We start from the raw sequence: 19,410 nt of genomic DNA, 5'->3' as shown, positions 1-19,410 counted from the left end.
TCCAACCTTGGGAGAGATTCATTCATGTATGAAATTCCACCGTACATTCTTCCAGATCAAAAGATTGTTATGTAAATGTTGTTTGGGTGGGTTTTTTCACTTCAGCATTGTGGGTTGAGTGCATCATCTCTTGCCTATTATGACTGAGTGTGGAGCAGTCTCTGTGGGATGTTGAAAGAAAGGTTGATGGATGATCTCTCCATTTCAGGCGATACTCTGGAGGGGTGTTAATCCTTTTATCACACACACTGATGTTTATGTGAAAATGCACACATGCATGAACGCTCGCGCACAAACAAATGAAAACAAACCGTGTTGCTTATGTGTCATTTTATTTTGCCGTCTCCATCTAAACGGTGCGTAAGACTTATAGAGAATTGCTGGCACTAGTAGCCTATCTTATCTCTTCACTGAAATTGAAATCCCGTTATCTTCTACTGTGAATGATCTTTGACTTCAATCTATTCTGAAGCAATGGACAGCTGTTTTATTCCCATTGTGAAATATTTTCAGTGTTGAGTTACCACAGTCAGACTGCGGCCATGTTGTAGTACTCTGGCGTTGGGGGTGAGTGAAACCCCGATTATGATATAAAGTAAGAAGAAAATAACTGCCATGCAAATATGGCACTCACTGAAACGCAAAAATAAAGAAATTACAAAAAATGGAAATACATGAAAACCTCCCAGTTACTATTATAATTTATAATACCTGAGTTGGGGACGATGAGGTGCCCCCCCAGGGAGTTGAAGGAGCCCAGGGCGGTACAGGACGGGTCCCTGGTGCGGAGCAGGGTCTGAGTTTGGGTCCGTCGGCCCATGGTGCTGTCGCCGTTGTCCAGGAGGCAGTGAGGCAGTTTGGGGGACAGCTTGGAGGAGAAGTCCCCTCCCAGGTCATCTTGAGGGGTGACCAGGCCTGAGGAGTTGTAGACCTTGATCTTCAGGTTGGGCAGCGGGTCCAGCAGTGGAGAATTGGTCATGGGGATCTTGTCGGCCACATCGTGGAGCGCGTAGACGGGGCCGCGGTACATGGCCGTCGCTGACGTCAGGTCAGGGGGTGCAGTGAGGAGGTCAGCTGGAAGAGGGATGACAAGTGACATCGGTCATGGAAGGAAATGGCTGAACCACTTTCAAACTGCAGTCCCTATTTTGTGCATGACATGGATCTACACGGTCAACATAGATGAGCTTTAGATCAGTAACCTTTGCCACGTCACACAACACCATCATACGACAAAGTATAGTATGAAATAGGGTTTAACCACTTAAATCCACCTAGTAATACTTTAGGTGAATGGGATCGTCTACGTTGGTGCACCGGAAATAGCTGATCTACAATCTCAGCTTGTAGACTGAATGAGCTTGTAGATCTGCTACTTTCATCAAATGTTCCTCCTAGACTAGGGATGCTAATTTCAAGAACCCACCGTTTGATATGCATTAGGCTACGGACCCCCATTTCATAACATTTTCTATCTCTGGGACTGAAATCTATATGATAAAATCCTAACTTGTGGACAAACAGAACCTTTCAGAATTACAGTCCCGTAAATCCCCGGACCCCAGTTTGAGAACCACTGTGCTAGGGTTCAACTGATTGAATGGTAGTCTGATCACATCTCATACGCACGTCTGAACAGTGAACACTCCAGCTGTGAAACTGGAGAAATGGTAAAGGAACCAACTGGAAACCAAGACCGTGGAGAACTGTGGTTGAATGAGGAGTGTTGGCAGCCATCATCGAGACTACTGCCACATTCTGCTAATTTATTCTGCATGGTAGTGGTGTTTCACTGTGCCGTGTGTTTTACTGCCGAAAGGAGTTCACCACAACATAATGAAATCTTATTCTATGAGAAAATGTAGACCAATTCTGTGATGTCGCTGCCGGCCAGAAACCTTGTATCTCCATATTTCATATTTTTAAGTAATTTCAGTCTTCACAAGTCGTGGATTGAAGCAAATAAAGCAGCATCATCACAGCAGAGCAGCAAGATGGAAGAGCAGAAATAAGCAGAATGTGGAGGTTTAAATAGATGAAGTGTGCATGTGACTATTCACCTGATCAGGAGTTGGTGCGGCCTGGAGTTGTCTGCTTGAACAATTATGTAATACTTTGTATGCCGCTGTTCCGCAAAAGTAACGAAAATAGCCGAAGCTCAAAAAGCAAGGCCATGTTTAAATATTTATATTTTATTATGCTATTTCTTTATTGTTATTATGTCTTTAATGATCACAGATAAGAGCACAGAAAATGATTTCCTGCATTCCATGCAGAGTGACGGACGGACATACAAGGTTTCCAGCCAACAGTGAGGATAAGCAACAGATGGCATCAGTAACACTCAGGTTACCAAACAGGTACAAGGATGAATGTTGAATGTCTGTGACTGTTGAATGGGTTCAGGGGATGACTCACTGGTCCGGGAGCTCTCTGACCTCACACTGCTCTCTTCTCCACAAGAAGTGCATCGAGTGCCAAACGATTGAAATAATAATGGTTTATGTTTCAGTTCACATTTGGCTGACTTTAGCTGCATGCATGCATGCATGCGCTCTTACTTTGGGCAACACCCTTCAAACCAATTCTAATGAGAATTTTTGCGAAGCCAGCTATATTTCGTAATTGAAGGTTTTCAGACAATAGGGTTATCAACGTGTTTCAAGCACGTGGCTTTTGATGAATAATTAAACTTAGCTGACATCATCAATCCATGCATACAGAAACATACAGAGCAGCATACTCAGTATTAATAGCCTGGTTTTTGTTTTCATTTAGCAATTCAGTGATTTTGAGTGATTCATTTTTACTTGCAAGCCATAAATTGTTTTAGTGCAATTATTTCAAATCATGTTTTATGTAGAAATTATTAGTACAAATAAGCTAAATTATTAGTAGAAAAAAGTTTAGTTTTGCATTTTGAAGTGAAATGTGGTGTGCTGCCATCATGTGCCATTGAAATGAATGAAATTCTAGCAACATCAAATGATCATATTGGATTAAAGATGCATTGTGCAATAGATAATAGTGAAAAGGCCTTAAAATAACATGCACTGCATAAAGGTTTAATTGCTGTTTTTACGACCTCCTTTCTAAGCAAACTCTGGACACTCTCTAATATCCTCCTTCCCCTCTCTGATCTCTGCTTCCAGCTCAAACAGAAACACCTCAGCTCCTCCCTTGCTGTTTGTAACCTGCGAACCCCCTCTTCCCACTACAGTATATGACAGATAATCCACAGTAAAACGCTAAACTGAAGTTGAAATGCTAGGGCTGTCTCACTTTGGCTGCTGCCATCTTTTGGGAGCATAACGTCGTTGTCAGGTGGATGTACAAAACCGTTCGCTTTGTATTTATTATTTAAAAACATGAATTAAAACAGTGAAAATAGCGACAGTCTTGTATGATGAAGCAGGGCTTTATGAAAAAATCAAACCTCGGTTCGAATTGAAGCGGTGGACAGATAAAACTTCTATTCTGAATGTATTTGGAGAGCTGGTATGACAGTTGGTATAATAGGTTTAAAAAATAAAATAGATTAAAACACATACATTAAAATAAGAATTTGTAATTAAATAAATACTTAAATAAATATAAAGTGTTTAAATAAGACAGATAAACCCTGAAGGCCAAATTATCATGTGAAGCTTGACCAATCCTCAAAGTATCCATTCATCTGACCGGGAGGGACACCGCACACATATTCTAGATGTACAGGACATATAAAGCCTATTCATTCTGAACTGAAATGACCATATATGGACATGGGACACACATTTTGCTTTTTGAAAAAGCCTATTCATTCTGGACTGATATTTTACACGTACGGGACAGGAAAAACCTGTTCATTCTGGCCTGGAGTGACCATATATGGACATAAGGTAACGGACATTCTGTTTTTGAAAAACCCTGTTCATTCTGGACTGAGATCACCATATATGGTAATTAAACGGACATTCTGTTTTTGAAAAAGCCTGTTCATTCTGGACTGAAATGACCATATATGGGCGTGATACACACAAAGCCATTCATTGGAAGCGGTTTCCACCGCTTCAAAAATGCACACATTTGAAACTTGGAGATACAAGGTTTCTGCCCGACAGTGACAATAAGAAAGTGAGCAGATCAGCTAAACTGGCTTAACAATCAAGGTTTTTGATCTTGGCTATTATACACTACTGTAGTGTACTGTAATTATTAAAGGTCTATTATTGTTATTGTTATTCTACTTCTATAGTTTTGATTGATGCAGGTAAATACAGTACCAAAAATATCTGAGGTTTGATTTCCAACATTCCACCATTGTGCTCTGAAATGACAGCATCAGCTACAAAAAGATTATCTGAAATTGTGAATAAAACATCATTTCTGTGTGGATGTTCCAGAACATTCTGTAATATCTTGCCTATTATACGAACAGAACACTACCATGGCAGTGAGGGACCCAGAGCTTAAAAGTTTAAATTGTGAAACAATATAAAACGTGAATATTAAAAAGATGATAGATAAACTTCTCACAGAGTGCAAAAGGCCAGTCTGCTAATTGATCCTCCTCTGAGGTGCAAGGTCTTCCCAGACAGAACCTCCCTACAGACCTCTCCAGGAGAAGTCAGAGGCAATTTCAATATTTCTCACAGAAAGATCACAAAGAAATACTAGAAATGTCCCTCCACTTTCCTCCCAAAGATGTTGGGTTGCCCTCATTCTTTTCATCAAAGACATCTGGACCCTCCTCCTCACCTCAATCAGTTCCAACATTCCTTCACATAATTCCCCCAAAATACCAGGTCACACCTCCACTCTATTTCCACACTCCAGGAACCTCTCTTGAACTACAGTAGTATGCAGAGTGCCAGAACAGCAGAAATCTATGAACATTTTTAATCTGCAACACAATTTTATACAATATGTAGTACTGTGGGGGTCCCTACTTCCTCTCTCTCTCAGCTAAGGGGTCCTTGGCCTGAAAACGTTGAAGACCCCTGCCCCTAGCGTATTTTGTTAGTTTTATTATTCTTGCAGCTTTCAAAGTGAGTAACTTAGTTTTGCACCAGTGTAACTTTACGGATCTAGCAGTGATTGATTCCCAACCATTTTAATTTCAAGGACCCCCAGTTTGACATGCATTTTAGGCTACGGAGCCCCATTTAATGGCATATCTATCTCTGAGACCCCAATTTATATTGTAAAATCAATATTAATTTAACTCAGAGAGTGTACAAATGGAACCAAATGGTTCCGTTTGTACACTCTCTGAGTTATATACCCATAAGGGTCCATTTGGTTCCTAACTATCATTTGGCTGGGGACCCCCTGGAACTCCCTCAAGGAGTTAGAGTATGCCAAGGTGCCATGTACAGTACATCCTGTTCACAGAGGATCCAAAAAGAGTTCCTTGTGAAATGCAAGCAAGTTGTCTGACAGTCAAAGCATGACAGAAGCAAATGAAGTGTATCAGATGCTCCAACAATCCTCAGAGTGTTCTTACCTTTGTGTGTAACTGGACAATAAGGATATACCAGAGCAGCATTTTTATGACCATTTTGTTTTTGTTAAATGTGATCTACGGTTTGCTGAACAGGAGTGCACACTCTTATCAGACACTAAATCATTACCGGCAGCTGTTATTTTATGCTTTAACTATTGAAAAATAGCAGATATAGCAGTAGATCTGCTATTTTTAAAAAATCTTAAAAAATTTGAATTTTTACCTGATTCTATAAGTGTCTTTTGAATCCTTCTAAGATTTTTTGAAAACCTTATGTTTCTATGTCAGCAATCTGGCCAGCCATCGTCAAAGAAAAGGTCCTTTTCACTTAACTGGAGCTCAGTTAGTCTGTTCTTGAAAGACTACTATGTCAGTGGTTCTCAAACTTTTCATGTGAAGGACCCCCAAAATGATATGTATTTGGCCAAGGACCCCCATCTCAAAATATTTAGTTCCAGGGACCACCCAGAAGCAAAAGTTTAGTTACAAACGTTTGCTTTGAAAATACATATATTCAAAGATTTGCACACATTTTCACGACTTTTTCAAAAATAGCAGATCTACAAGCTCGCAGCGCGGCACTCGGTGCCGCGCTGTGAGCTTGTATATCTGCTATTTTTCACTGGTTAAAGCCTTCAATAATTCTACGCCTAAATGGGTCAACAATACTTGCAAATGAGGTCAGCTCAATGTTGGCACTCACTCAAGCTTGACTTGACTTGCACTCAAAACATGGCGTCAGTCAGAACTCAGAACAGAGCAAAACAAGGTAGAATGGTATTTCTTCAAGCAAAGTAAAATTTCCCCAACCACATAATAACATAATAAACATAATAAAAGTGGAAAGCTGAACGAAATCTGTGTCCCTGGCCGCTCTTCTGACATCTTTTGTTACAGTAATCTCTCCCAACAGGTCAACACGAGAGCGAACAGATCAAAGCATATATGTAATGTATTACTATCTGTAGAAGACTGTGGTTGTACCGGTCAGCTCCCAGTGACTAACTGTAGAAGACTGTGGTTGTACCGGTCAGCTCCCAGTGACTAACTGTAGAAGACTGTGGTTGTACCGGTCAGCTCCCAGTGACTAACTGTAGAAGACTGTGGTTGTACCGGTCAGCTCCCAGTGACTAACTGTAGAAGACTGTGGTTGTACCGGTCAGCTCCCAGTGACTAACTGTAGAAGACTGTGGTTGTACCGGTCAGCTCCCAGTGACTAACTGTAGAAGACTGTGGTTGTACCGGTCAGCTCCCAGTGACTAACTGTAGAAGACTGTGGTTGTACTGGTCAGCTCCCAGTGACTAACTGTAGAAGACTGTGGTTGTACCGGTCAGCTCCCAGTGACTAACTGTAGAAGACTGTGGTTGTACCGGTCAGCTCCCAGTGACTAACTGTAGAAGACTGTGGTTGTACCGGTCAGCTCCCAGTGACTAACTGTAGAAGACTGTGGTTGTACCGGTCAGCTCCCAGTGACTAACTGTAGAAGACTGTGGTTGTACCGGTCAGCTCCCAGTGACTAACTGTAGAAGACTGTGGTTGTACTGGTCAGCTCCCAGTGACTAACTGTAGTCTTGAGAAATAATGAATAGTACTGCAATATCTTCAGATTCATTGACTTGCGATAACTAATAAACATACCATAATACATGCTCACGCACCTGATAATTAGACCAGAATCTTACATTTACTGTAGATTGGCACAAAACATATTTATCTCTTTACAATATCTACTATGGATATTTGAGTAAACTACTGTCAACAACTCTGTTTTCTCATTTACTATTTTGTGTTTCTCTGTCATTACATTACCCCCCCTAGCTGGCTCATACATGCACGCACGCACGCACACACACACACACACGCATGCATGCACGCATGCACACATCACTGCCTCCTCTTCCTCACTTGCACCTCTTGTCTGACAATCTTACAATGCAGTTACAGTACTCTTCTATTCACCTGGAACACAGAACAGAACACCATAAAATACAGAGTCTTAATTTAGTTAGAGACAAAATGGACCCTTACGGGGTATAACTCAAGAGAATGTACAAACAGAGCCATGGTTCCATTTGGTTAAAGTTAAGAGTTAAACTAACGCTCAGGATTTTTCAGAGCAGCTCTCACTCCAGCTCACATCCATCCATCTCTATCCTCCCACCATTACTTTTCAGCCTGGCCTGTTCAGCCTAAATCTAATTACAGCTGAATATGCCGCATAGCCACAGGCCTTATTATGCTGTAATGATGGTGCATAGATTGGCCCACCATCGCAATGACATGGATTGTAATGGTCTCGCTGCCTCGCCTCACCGACACAACAAACACCCTAGAAGCTGAATCTTTCCCATACCTGCTTCTTTCCCAGCTCCCTGCTCAACTGGAGTCAAAAGGTCCCGTTTATATTTGCATCATCACTGACAGACCACCACCACTAGGGCAGGGGGGTCACATGTGGCTCAACGCTTCACGTTGATAAGAGAGTAATGGTATGTCACAGCTCACAAACCCTGCATATTGTAGCAGAGCTACAGTACACTGGCTGTTATGCCCTAGCCTAGCTGAGCTAGACATCCCAGCCATGTTAAAACAAGGAGGGGATGATACGCAGTTACTAGTTAGCTGCATTGTATATAGGCTGGCCCCAGGCTAGTTATGCCCAACATCTCATACAGTGAATCACCCTACCGCAGGGGTCTTCAACAGGGGGTCCGGGACCCCTAAGGGGTCCTCAGAGTTACTACAGAGGGGCCGCCAAATCTTTGTGTGATACATAGGATCACGCTTTTTACATTAACCACTTGAACCCAAGCGTCCCTATTCTGCGTGGAACATTATTCAAAAATAGCCGATCTACAAGCTTGTAGATCGGCTATTTTTGGCATAGAGGTTTGTAGAGGGAAAAGAAGAGCAGAGTATTTATTTGATAGTTCAAGTGGTTAAATGTCTGAAAATACACATGTTGTCATCCAACATGATGACAGTGCTGTCAAACAAGTCTAAGCTGTCTAAAAAATCTATGAACATTTTTAATCTGCAACACAATTTTATACAATATGTAGTAGTACTGTGGGGGTCCCTGCTTCAACTCTCTCTCAGCTAAGGGGTCCTTGGCCTGAAAACGTTGAAGACCCCTGCCCTAGCGTATTTTGTTAGTTTTATTATTCTTGCAGCGTTTCATGGTTCAGGGATAACTGCTCAGTTGCTTTCAGGGGCGTCACACCAAATTCTGGGCCCTGGGTACAAGGATTCACTGCGGGCCCCCCATGAGTGTTAACTATTGAAAAATAGCAGATATACAAGCTCACAGCGCGGCACTCGCAAGCTTGTAGATCTGCTATTTTTGAAAAATCGTGAAAATGTGTGCCAAGAAGAAACCTATGTTTTCACGTCAGTGATGCTCAGACTTTTTCATGTGAAGGACCCCCCCATCCCAAAATATTTAGTTCCAGGGATCCCCCAGAAGCAAAATTTGAGTTACAAATGTTCACTTAAAAAATACATATATTCAAAGACTTTTTTTTCACGACTTTTCAAAAATAGCAGATCTACAAGCTCGCAGCGCGGCACTCGGTGCCGCGCTGTGAGCTTGTATATCTGCTATTTTTCAATCGCTAAAGTTACTATAGGGCCCCTCCACCTTGGGCCCTGGTAACTCAGTCCCACTTTCCTACCCCTTAATGTGACGCCCCTGGTTGCTTTTTACTAACGTTTGCAGAATAGCAGAGGGTCATTCATGCCAAATGGCAAGAAACAAGCCCTTCAGATACTCTCCTCAGATACTCGGGTTGGAAAAGGGGTGTATAGAAAATGTTTGAAAAAAGAAAGAAGTTGAACTTTGAACAGACATACTGTAACTCATGCCCTATTTGACCTACAGTCATGACATTTTGTTCCGCATGCCTCTCTTCATGAGGAACACATTTGCCTCGAGGACCCATAAGTTCTGTATACTTCTCAAACTATGGACCAATATCTAAAATCCCAGTTCAAGAAAAGTTTGTATGTCAGAAAAGGAATGTCCACGAGACAATTCATATTGTAGACGATCACTAAAAAAATGCAGAGGGATGGCTTTTCGCAAAATGACAGCCTATATTAAAATTAGCTTAAGAGAGGACGGGCGGACGAATCACGCTCATGACACCATGACTCAGTCATAACCTAAGGAGTTCCCAAAGCAACTACGCTCGAATATGGAGTGTGTTGTCTAACTGCAATGTGTCATCATGGCATCAGGCACAAACAAATCAGTCAGCTCCATGGGCATAAAACGGGCCATATCCATATGAGCACAAACTGATGATATCCTGGATCTCCATAAATGGGCATAACAGGGCGAAGGACTGACAGATACAGATATCTCCATTTATGGGCATATCTGTCGGATCGGGGGTATGACGTAGGTCGGTAGGTGTGAGAGCCGCGTAGCGGCCTGAACTCTAGATGTGGCGGCCACATATCTGCCCGAACCTCTAGTAAAAAATGCTTTCACGTACTGTAATACCACACAACTTTGTATGCCTGACGGCCATGCTGCTTACATTGGTAGAAGCAGGGACGTGCAGAGAATGTTAGAGAGGCAGGGACTGGTATTTCTAAAAGGGCCTTTTGGTGAAAATATCGAAAATAGCAGACCTTCAAGCTCACAATGTGTCGCGTTGCGACGTGTTGTGAGCTTGGAGGTCGGCTATTTTCAGTGCTTGATACCACAATGAACTAAGCATAATCAAGTCAATACTGGATATGTGGCGTACGGCATGGATTTCTACACAGAGAGGGCAATTATTACAACATACCGGTAAGTTGCTGCATTCAAGTTCAGGAGAGTTTGGACAAGAAATTATCTTGAATGCTGCCTTCAGGTATAGCTTGGAAAGAGGGCATTTGCATTTCTTTCACCAGAGTAAAAACTGCATTCATGGTCTTGAGAGGGCAATTTTTACAGGTGGATAAAAGGGCAGGGGCCTTTGATGTCTATGTGTGCACGTGCCTGGGTAGAAGGGCAGCCCTCGTGACGAATGGAGGAATATGAATCGGACTGAGCACATGCTGTTGCTATGGTGTGTTGCACTCGCTGCCTGGCTCGCAGTATTGCTGCTTTCAGCTATATGAATTATTATATCTTTGTTGTCAAACCTGTGCGAGCAGTCTTGATGCTGACTGGCTGGAAGCCGCCGTTGAGCGCGGAGGAGTCCAGGATGTCTGAGTCGAAGTCGCGGTGGTTCTTGCGGTAGATGAAGAGCGCCACCACCACGGAGATGACCAGGCACATGATCACTGCGATGACCACGCCCACGTACAGCGCCACGTCATCTGTGGTAGGCGCCACTGCAAGAGAAGAAACAAAGTCTCTTTGGATGTTGTGTCAGTATATTAAAACCCATTTAGAACGGGTACACATTATTGTGTATCATTATTTTATGCTTTAACTATTGAAAAATGGCAGATATACAAGCTCACAGCGTGGCACCGAGTGCCGCGCTGCGAGCTTGTAGATCTGCTATTTTTGAAAAATTGTGACAATTTGAATTTTGACCCGATTCTATGCTATGTCTTTTGTATCCTAAGATTTTTTTTAAAAACCTATGTTTCTATGTTAGCAATCTGGCTAGCCACCGTCAAAGAAAAGGTCCTTTTCACTTAAATGGAGCTCAATAGTCTGTTCTTGAGAGACTACTATGTCAGTGGTTCTCAAACCTTTTCATGTGAAGGACCCCCAAAATGATATTTATCTGGCCACGGACCCCCCATCTCAAAATATTTAGCTTCAGGGACCACCCAGAAGCAAAATTTGAGTTACAAAGTTCGCTTTGAAAATACATATATTCAAAGATTTGCACACATTTTCACAACTTTTTCAAAAATAGCAGATCTACAAGCTCGCAGCGCGGCACTCGGTGCCGCGCTGTGAGCTTGTATATCTGCTATTTTTCACTGGTTAGAGCATTCAATAATTCTCACTGGTTAAAGCATTCAATAATTCTAGGCCTAAATGGGTTAACCACATTAATCACTGTGTTGATAGGCAGCTCATTGGTGTGCCCTGTGATAGCCAATATCAGCAGTGTAATATCCTGCACCAAGATGCAGGTGGATATTAATAACCACAGAGACATGCTGGCTAATTATTATTTCCTCCTAAGGCGTCTGTTAATTGCTTTTATTGCTGACTATATTTGGGAAATAGAGTGGGTGTTGATAAAAATGCCAACAAAATATATATTTTTTTACATACCACAGTTGTTATGGAATACAACACAAAAACAGTCATTACACATTAAAGCATGTAGCTGTGGTTAGATCGGTATCTGTGAGGCCCATGTATGTCTATTGATGATACGCAACAGAGGCTTTTAATATCTCCCATGTGGCTGTTTGCACGTGTGCATAGGGCTGTCACGATTATGACATATTACATTATTAATTGTCACTCAAATAATTGTGATTAACAATTTAATTGTGTATTTGTCGTTGACAATTACATTTATGTTTGGCTTTTAGGCTTTGAAGTTGCACATGGCAATCATGACACACGACACAACTTAAATATACAAACTGACACATTTGACACTTTTATACTTAAAAAAGAACATTGATAGTGGAAATAGCCGATCTACAATGCGACGCGTTGTGAGCTTGTAGATCTGCTATTTCCAATACTTTTTGAAAGTGATTGTTACTATATTAACATTTCTCAACATGGAAACTATTATGACGCTTATGCAAAATAATTGCGATTACCTAAAATAGTTGCGATTAGACGATTATGTAATAGTTGTGACAGCCCTATGTGTGCATGGGGGTATTTATGAATGAATGGGTGGATGGATGGATGGATGGATGGATGGATGGATGGATGAATGAGTGAATGCATGAACAGATGAATGAATGTATTAACATTTTCGTGTCAATGAGAATCATTCCTTATGGCACTAATAGACATCAAACAAAATGTATTTTTCCCCCCAGAAAATACACACACTGTATAACACAAAATACATTATAATACCGTATGTGTGTCTGCATGTACAGTATATCAATATTGGTTGTGACATTGAGCTCTACAATAGTATTTGGTAACAACTTAAGGCGCCTTCAGAGAAACTACCAAATGAATTCCCAACCCCTAACCCAAACAGTAATTCTACAAGGCCGCCAGTCTGAACAAACGTCTTTCAAATTGCTTCTGTGATGCCGTTCAGAGCGTTTCCTACATATCTTGCCCTTTGTTCTTAAACCCCACTGATAAGATCTAGAAATAGCTTCCATTTCACGTCATTTCTTTCATGACTTTCCCCCTCCCGGGGTCTTTCTGTCCAGCTTCCAGCTGCAGAAGCCACTCTGATTGGTCGGCCAGGCGCTATAGCGTGCACATGATGGCTAGGAGAGAACGCAGGCTGAGACAGGCACTCATTACAGCCCCAGACATTTAAATGGATGTCTAAACTGCAACAGTCAGAGCCTCTTTGTGCTGTTTGGTAAAGAGCGTCCTTCACTGTCACCAAGTCTGACAAATTAAAAATGAAGCCTTCTTTATAGGTGTCTAAACGCCAGAGGCAGAGATGTGTCATGGTGCATTGCATCGCACCACCGAGTAAGTGTGCCTGTATGCATTTCTGCACGGGAGCGCGTGCTTGCAGGTTTCCCACGTGGGCGTGCATGAGCAGTGGTGGGAAAAGTACTCAAATGTTTTACATAACTAAAAGTATCAATACTGTAATGTAGAAATACTCCCTTATAAGTAAAAGTCAGGAATTCAAAATATACTTGAGTAAAAGTAGAAAGTATTGGCATCAAAACATACTTAAAGTACCAAAAGTAAAAGTACAAAATGTTTGAAAATAGCAGATCTACAAGCTCACAACGCGTCGCATCAAGATCGGCTATTTTCAAACAACCTAGAAACCAATCCCTAATCGGGAGATAAGCGACCGTCAGGTCGCATTTAAAAATCGGCCTGATGGTGGCGCTAAACCTGATGGGACTGAGTTACTAGGCCCTCTTTTATACTTTAGCTATTGAACAATAGCAAATATACAAGCTCACAAGATCTGCTATTTTTGAAAAGTCGTGAAAATGTGTGCAAATCCTTGAATAGATGTATTTTTTAAGCGAACATTTTTAACTCAGATTTTGCTTCTGGGGGTCCCTGTAACTAAATATTTTGAGATGGGGGTCTGTGGCCAAATACATATCATTCTGGGGGTCCTTCACATGAAAAGGTTTGAGCACCACTGACATAGAAACATAGGTTTTTCAAAAAACCTTATAAGGATTTGAAATATTCAAAGACTTGCACAAATACTCACTATTTAAAAAAAAATTGCAGATCTGCAAGCTCGCAGCGAGGCACTCTGTGCCACGCTGTGAGCTTGTATATCTGCTATTTTTCAATTGTTAAAGTACCCAGGGCCCAGAACTTGGTGCGACACCCCTGGCTTTAACAATGAACAGTGAGTGAGAGAGCATGAACAGGGGTACAGACACTGCACCAGCAGAGGGCAGCATTCACCACAGACCCCGGTGACACGGGCGTCTGCATGGCGGTCAGCCTTTTACGCAAATTAGCCTCATGTCTCTCAGTGATGCAGATGGCACTCAATCTGTCTGCTGGGTTCCCGTGCACGAGTGAGAATAAAGGGAAGCGGGCGAGAGTGCTTGTATACCAAATTAAAGACATAAATCAAGGTGTGTCATTTTCTGAACACGTTATTGTTGGTCTACCCGTATTTCAGCCGTGCTGACGGGCTGTTAACTCTTTTTGGATAGAAACTGATTCTCTAAATCTCAGACAAATTCATCAAATAACTCACATTAGACATTTATTTGTCTTTAAGCCTGTTTATTCCAATGATACTGTCTACTGTTTTTCCTTATTACAGTGGCTACTGGCTAGTGAGAAGTGTGACTGCCGTTAAGGCGTGCTTTGGAAACAGACTCTACTAAATTCAGCCAATTAATTAGAGTTTTACAAAGGAACAACAACTTGAAATTCTCTGGAAAAGCACTCTGTCCATATTCATTGGCTAGAAGTGGTTGTTTGTGTTCCATTAAACAATACCATACATGGGGCTTAAATGATCAAACTGGGGTGGAAGATAAAGTAAGTGTGGGCATTACTAAGGCCCGATTTACATTTAGTCGTATGACAGTATCCCGTGCCAAAAGTAGCAGATCTACAAGCTCACAACCCACTGCAATGCGACGGGTTGTGAGCTTGTAGATCTACTTGTCACAGTCATACGATGGATTATAAATTATTCATAAGACCTCACTTCTCATTCCGACTCAACCCCTCCAAGGGACATTATGTGACCCTGAGTGTCCCATGAGGTCTTAACACAGACATCATATTAAAAGAATATAATATTGTATGTTAGGCCTCTAATCCTCGCTGCAGTGCCAGCATGGGGAGAGAACAAAGCAGGGAGCCGGCGATGGACGTCGGAAAATGTAATTTAACTGTTCCTCCTCTGCCAGGCTCCCCTGCAGTTATTTAACATATATATCCCCCCAGTCGAACAATCTCCCGTCCACGCCTTTGATGATAAAAGGCAGCAACCTGCTAAATGCGTGCATTAAAATGTATCGCTTAGATTAATACATGCCTTTGAACATGAGCGATCGTCGCAAAGGGGCATAGTACAAGAAATGGAAATGAAAGGGATTATTGAACACTCTATTCTCCGGGTTGGAGGCAGAGATATATATAGGAAGAATAGCAGCAGGTGGGAGAGAAAGCGGAGACAGCAAACAAATGTATGGTTAAAATGAAGAGAGAACAGAGGAGAGGTTTAACTCCTCTATAGGACTCATTCTCTGGGCCCTTGGTCCCTTTTCACAGCAAAACATGTTATAGAGGGTTAAAATGGATGTCCATTATGGGTCCATTTTTACACTCAGATTGGAATCGACACTCTGTATTTTACTGCATGGTGCCGGGCTGAAGTTGGCGAGGTGCAACTGGGTAAAGGCAAGGGCAGTGCCAACTCTGGTTATGAGAATGCCAGCATGGCTTCCACTAGAAAGCTGGCAAGCCACACACACTGTGTCCAACTGAGACCAAAAATAGCAGTTATACAAGCTCACAGCGCGGCAGCGAGTGCCGCGCTGCGAGCTTGTAGATCTGCTATTTTTGAAAAATCGTGAAAATTCGAACTTTTGAATCCTTCTAAGATTTTTTGAAAAACCTATGTTTCTATGTCAGCAATCTGGCTAGCCATCGTCAAAGTAAAGGTCCTTTTCACTTAACTGGAGCTCAGTTAGTCTGTTCTTGAGAGACTACTATGTCAGTGGTTCTCAAACGTTTTCATGTGAAGGACCCCCAAAATTATATTTATTTGGCCACGGACCCGCCTCTCAAAATATTTTGTTCCAGGGACCATCCAGAAGCAAAATTTGAGTTACAAACGTTCGCTTTGAAAATACATTATATTCAAAGATTTGCACACATTTTCACAACTTTTTCAAAAATAGCAGATCTACAAGCTCGCTGCGCGGCACTCGGTGCCGCGCTGTGAGCTTGTATATGTGCTATTTTTCACTGGTTAAAGCATTCAATAATTCTAGGCCTAAATGGGTTAAGAGGGCTCCGCGTGGGTCCTCACTGCCCCAGCTACGGTAAATGATTCACTGTTAGGAAGAAAACAGAACCTTACAGGTCAGTTTGGTTTCATCTGTACACTCTCAGATTAAAAATAATTTAGGATTTTACAGTGTACCGTAGATTGGGGTCGCAGAGATAAATAATAATATGTTCTTTAGAATTCACTTCCTTTCTCAGTGCAAAATGCAACACGAAGTCGAGTAACTATAGTAGTCCTCTGCCCTGCCAAATGCAGTAAAGATAAAAGAAAATGAATACAAATAAAATGAAATAAAATAAGACGAAACAAGACTGTAAAGACAGAAAACGTGAACGAAAGCAGAAATAACATAAAACAAAACAATAACTCACATGAATTTCCCAAATCACTCTTGTCTTTGGGCTCAGAGGACTTCTGATATAAGGAACCTTTGGGAAGGAGAGATCGTGGGCAGGGCGGAAGGGGAGGGGAGGGGAGGGGTGAGAGACAGGGGAGAGTGATGATAAAAAATCAAATTTAAAAGCCAACAGAAAAACAAAACTCAACAAATGAGACAGCAACAAAGTCATGAGTAGGAGTGATGACACAGGGAAGCGATCTCTCTTGATTGTGCGGTTGTATGGAGATGAATGAGGGCTGCTAGAGACATGGAGGGTCCAGGAGGAGGAGGGAGGGTCTGTGATCCATCAGCCAGGCTTAGTGGTCCAGCAGCACTACTGTACTGTAGGACTGATGCTGCTGACAGACAGACAGTGGTGGAGGAACAACTCCCATTCTTCTTACTTATGTGAAAGTACCGATACCACAATGTACAATATTATGTATGTTTTACTTGAGTAAGAATACAAAAGCATTGGCGTCAAAATATACCTAAAGTGACAAAAGTAAAAGTACTCCGATATTTACAGTTGTAGATCGTCTAATTTCAAATGTCCGTAGTCTAAATTAGGGCTTAATTGCATGTTAATGCATGTTTTGCATTATTAATAATCTAATTCTGCAAAGTGACTAGTAACTTAAGCTATCAGATAACTGTAATGGAGTAAAACGTTGTGGAGTAGAGGTTCAAAGTATGAACAAAAAAAAAGTAAATGCTCAAATAAAGTGCCACAAAATTGTACTTTAGTACAGGTACAGTATATGAGTAAATGTACTTTGTTATTTTCCAGCACTACTGTCTGGCAGGCCAGGGGGATGGAAGGAAGGGCTGATAAAGTACAGTATGAGTCAATAGCACCGACCGTCTTGCATCTGTCAAGAGCCACAGGAGATATAGGGGTAAAGGAATGATTAGCCTAGTTATGGGATATAGTGATGGAGGTGGAGATTGGTAGATGAACAGAATGGACAGAAGATATAGTACAGGGAAGATTCCACTAAATATAGATGGTATTGCTGCTGTGTGGAGATGACGCCACACTAACGTTTTGCTGCTTGAACCTGCATAATTATCGTCATGGGCGGGCAGAAACCTTGTATCTTGCAGGTTTCATTTGTATGTTTTTTCGTAAAGTAAACCCCTGCTACATCATACAAGACCGTCGCACAAAACAGTGAAAATAGCAGGCGTTGTGTGATTGTAGATCGGCTATTTTTACCAGTTTAAATCATTTTTTAAATGACAAATACAAGGTTTCCACCCGACAGCGACAACATAAACCCTCTTGATTCCTGAATCTGACTCGCACAAGAAGACAAAAGCAAACATTACGCACTCTCAAAGATCATGAGGTGTCAAGGGAGAATTACATGACATGCAATAGCACCAATCACGGCGGGGCGTCCAACACAAATAGACAAACAATGAAGTCCTGATGGAGAGGAGAAGAATCAGGGGGAGACAAGTGGACTGACAGGGAAATCAATGGCTTGATAGATGGGGCCGGCGTATACATGTAATCAGGCAAGGGGAGGTGTATGTCAGGGTCAGGCTAACTGATGGCCTGTTTGAGCCCATCCTGTGGAGTTTATATTGGTGCTGAGTGAGGTTATAGCTAGTGCAGAAGTATGCTCTAGTGAGCAGGGCCTAAAGAAAGCCAATGTTATAGACCAGTGGGGTTCGACCTTTTTAATTTCAAGGACACCCAGTTTGATATGCATGCATTAGTCTAGTCAGCATTTGTTTTTAGTTTTTTTTAAGAATCCTTTTTTCTTACTGATTATATTGTTTTTGTAGATTGATATTCATATACATTTTGTTTATTGTTGTTGATGCTCTGAAATATTATCTTGTTTATTATAGTGATGTATTATCTGCTTATTGTAAATCGCTTTGGATTAAAAGCGTCTGCTAAATGCCTAAACTGTAAACGGTAAACTGTAAACTCTATAGACTTGTAAGGGTCCATTTGGTTCCTGACTATCAAATCATTTGGCTGGGGACCCCCATGGGACACCCACAAGGACCCACAAGGGGTCCCAAAACAGCATGCTGAGAACCAGTGCTAGTATAGACCATTCCTTACACGTGACATCACAGACATGGGGAGGAAGGGGGGTGTGGGGGTCCGTATACAGGAAATCCTTATTGCCTGTGTGTTTAGCTGTTTATCAACAAACAGGTCCTTCCCTGAAAATGTCTGTTTTGTGTAAAGCTCTGCGACCATGTGGAAAGACATTGCAGTCTGTTTAGATTGATTTCTTCCTGGAATACCCAGTACCTGACTGGCTGAGTCATTTCTAATTGGTAGCACACAGTAAGCATTTGTTTTGCTGAAATCGGTGAGTTTATGCCAAGAGCTGCTTGTTTGCATATAGTTAATTTCTTCTTCGCCACTGAACAGAATAACTAGACGGTACGTGCTACAAGCCCTTAACAACTTCAAACCTTCCTTGTATGTAAAAGTTAGCTTGTAGATTGGCTGTTTTTACAGAACATTCGCCTATTTTTGTTGACTGTTTGCCAATTTTTTTTATGAATCTAAGCCTATTTTTGCTGAAAGTTTGCCTATTTTTGCCTATTGTTCGCCCTATTTTAGCTGAATGTTCACACATTTGTGAGTGATTTGGGGTTATCAGAGTCAGGACTTTTGAATATCCTAAGTATAATACAGGGTTAAAGTGGTTAAACTGATTGTGACGCTATATCAACTAGTTTGGCTGGGGACCGCCTGGCACCCCTTCAAGGACCCCTGGGGGGTCCCCGGACCCCACTTTGAGAACCAGTGCGCTAGGGTTCGCGTGGTTAAGTAAAGCTGCCACGCAGTGCTTTTCCACAGCCTGCTGTGCTTGATAGAAATAAAGACTGTCTTTGCCCTTGCTGCAGTAAAGCCCTGCCCTTGGCCGATCGATATGTCAAGAAAGTGTCATATTTGAGAGGCGAGTTACCAAAG

General features: G+C 41.8%; 1 protein-coding gene across 1 annotated transcript in view; it reads right to left on the bottom strand.

The window, feature by feature from the left end:
• The window catches only part of unc5cb (unc-5 netrin receptor Cb), a gene marked incomplete at both ends in the record, with an annotated part of 120,649 nt that overhangs the window by 31,103 nt on the left and 70,136 nt on the right, over window positions 1-19,410 (bottom strand). Inside the window, 3 exons of the mRNA XM_080743435.1 lie at window positions 712-1,074; window positions 10,629-10,820; window positions 16,450-16,506. Of these exons, the coding sequence (XP_080599561.1) occupies window positions 712-1,074; window positions 10,629-10,820; window positions 16,450-16,506 (612 nt within the window). The remainder of the gene's footprint in view (window positions 1-711; window positions 1,075-10,628; window positions 10,821-16,449; window positions 16,507-19,410) is intronic.

Source organism: Nannobrachium achirus (genome assembly GCF_963921795.1).
Source record: "Nannobrachium achirus genome assembly, chromosome: 15".
Classification (NCBI taxonomy): Eukaryota; Metazoa; Chordata; class Actinopteri; order Myctophiformes; family Myctophidae; genus Nannobrachium; species Nannobrachium achirus.
This window is presented reverse-complemented; position numbering and strand designations above follow the sequence as displayed.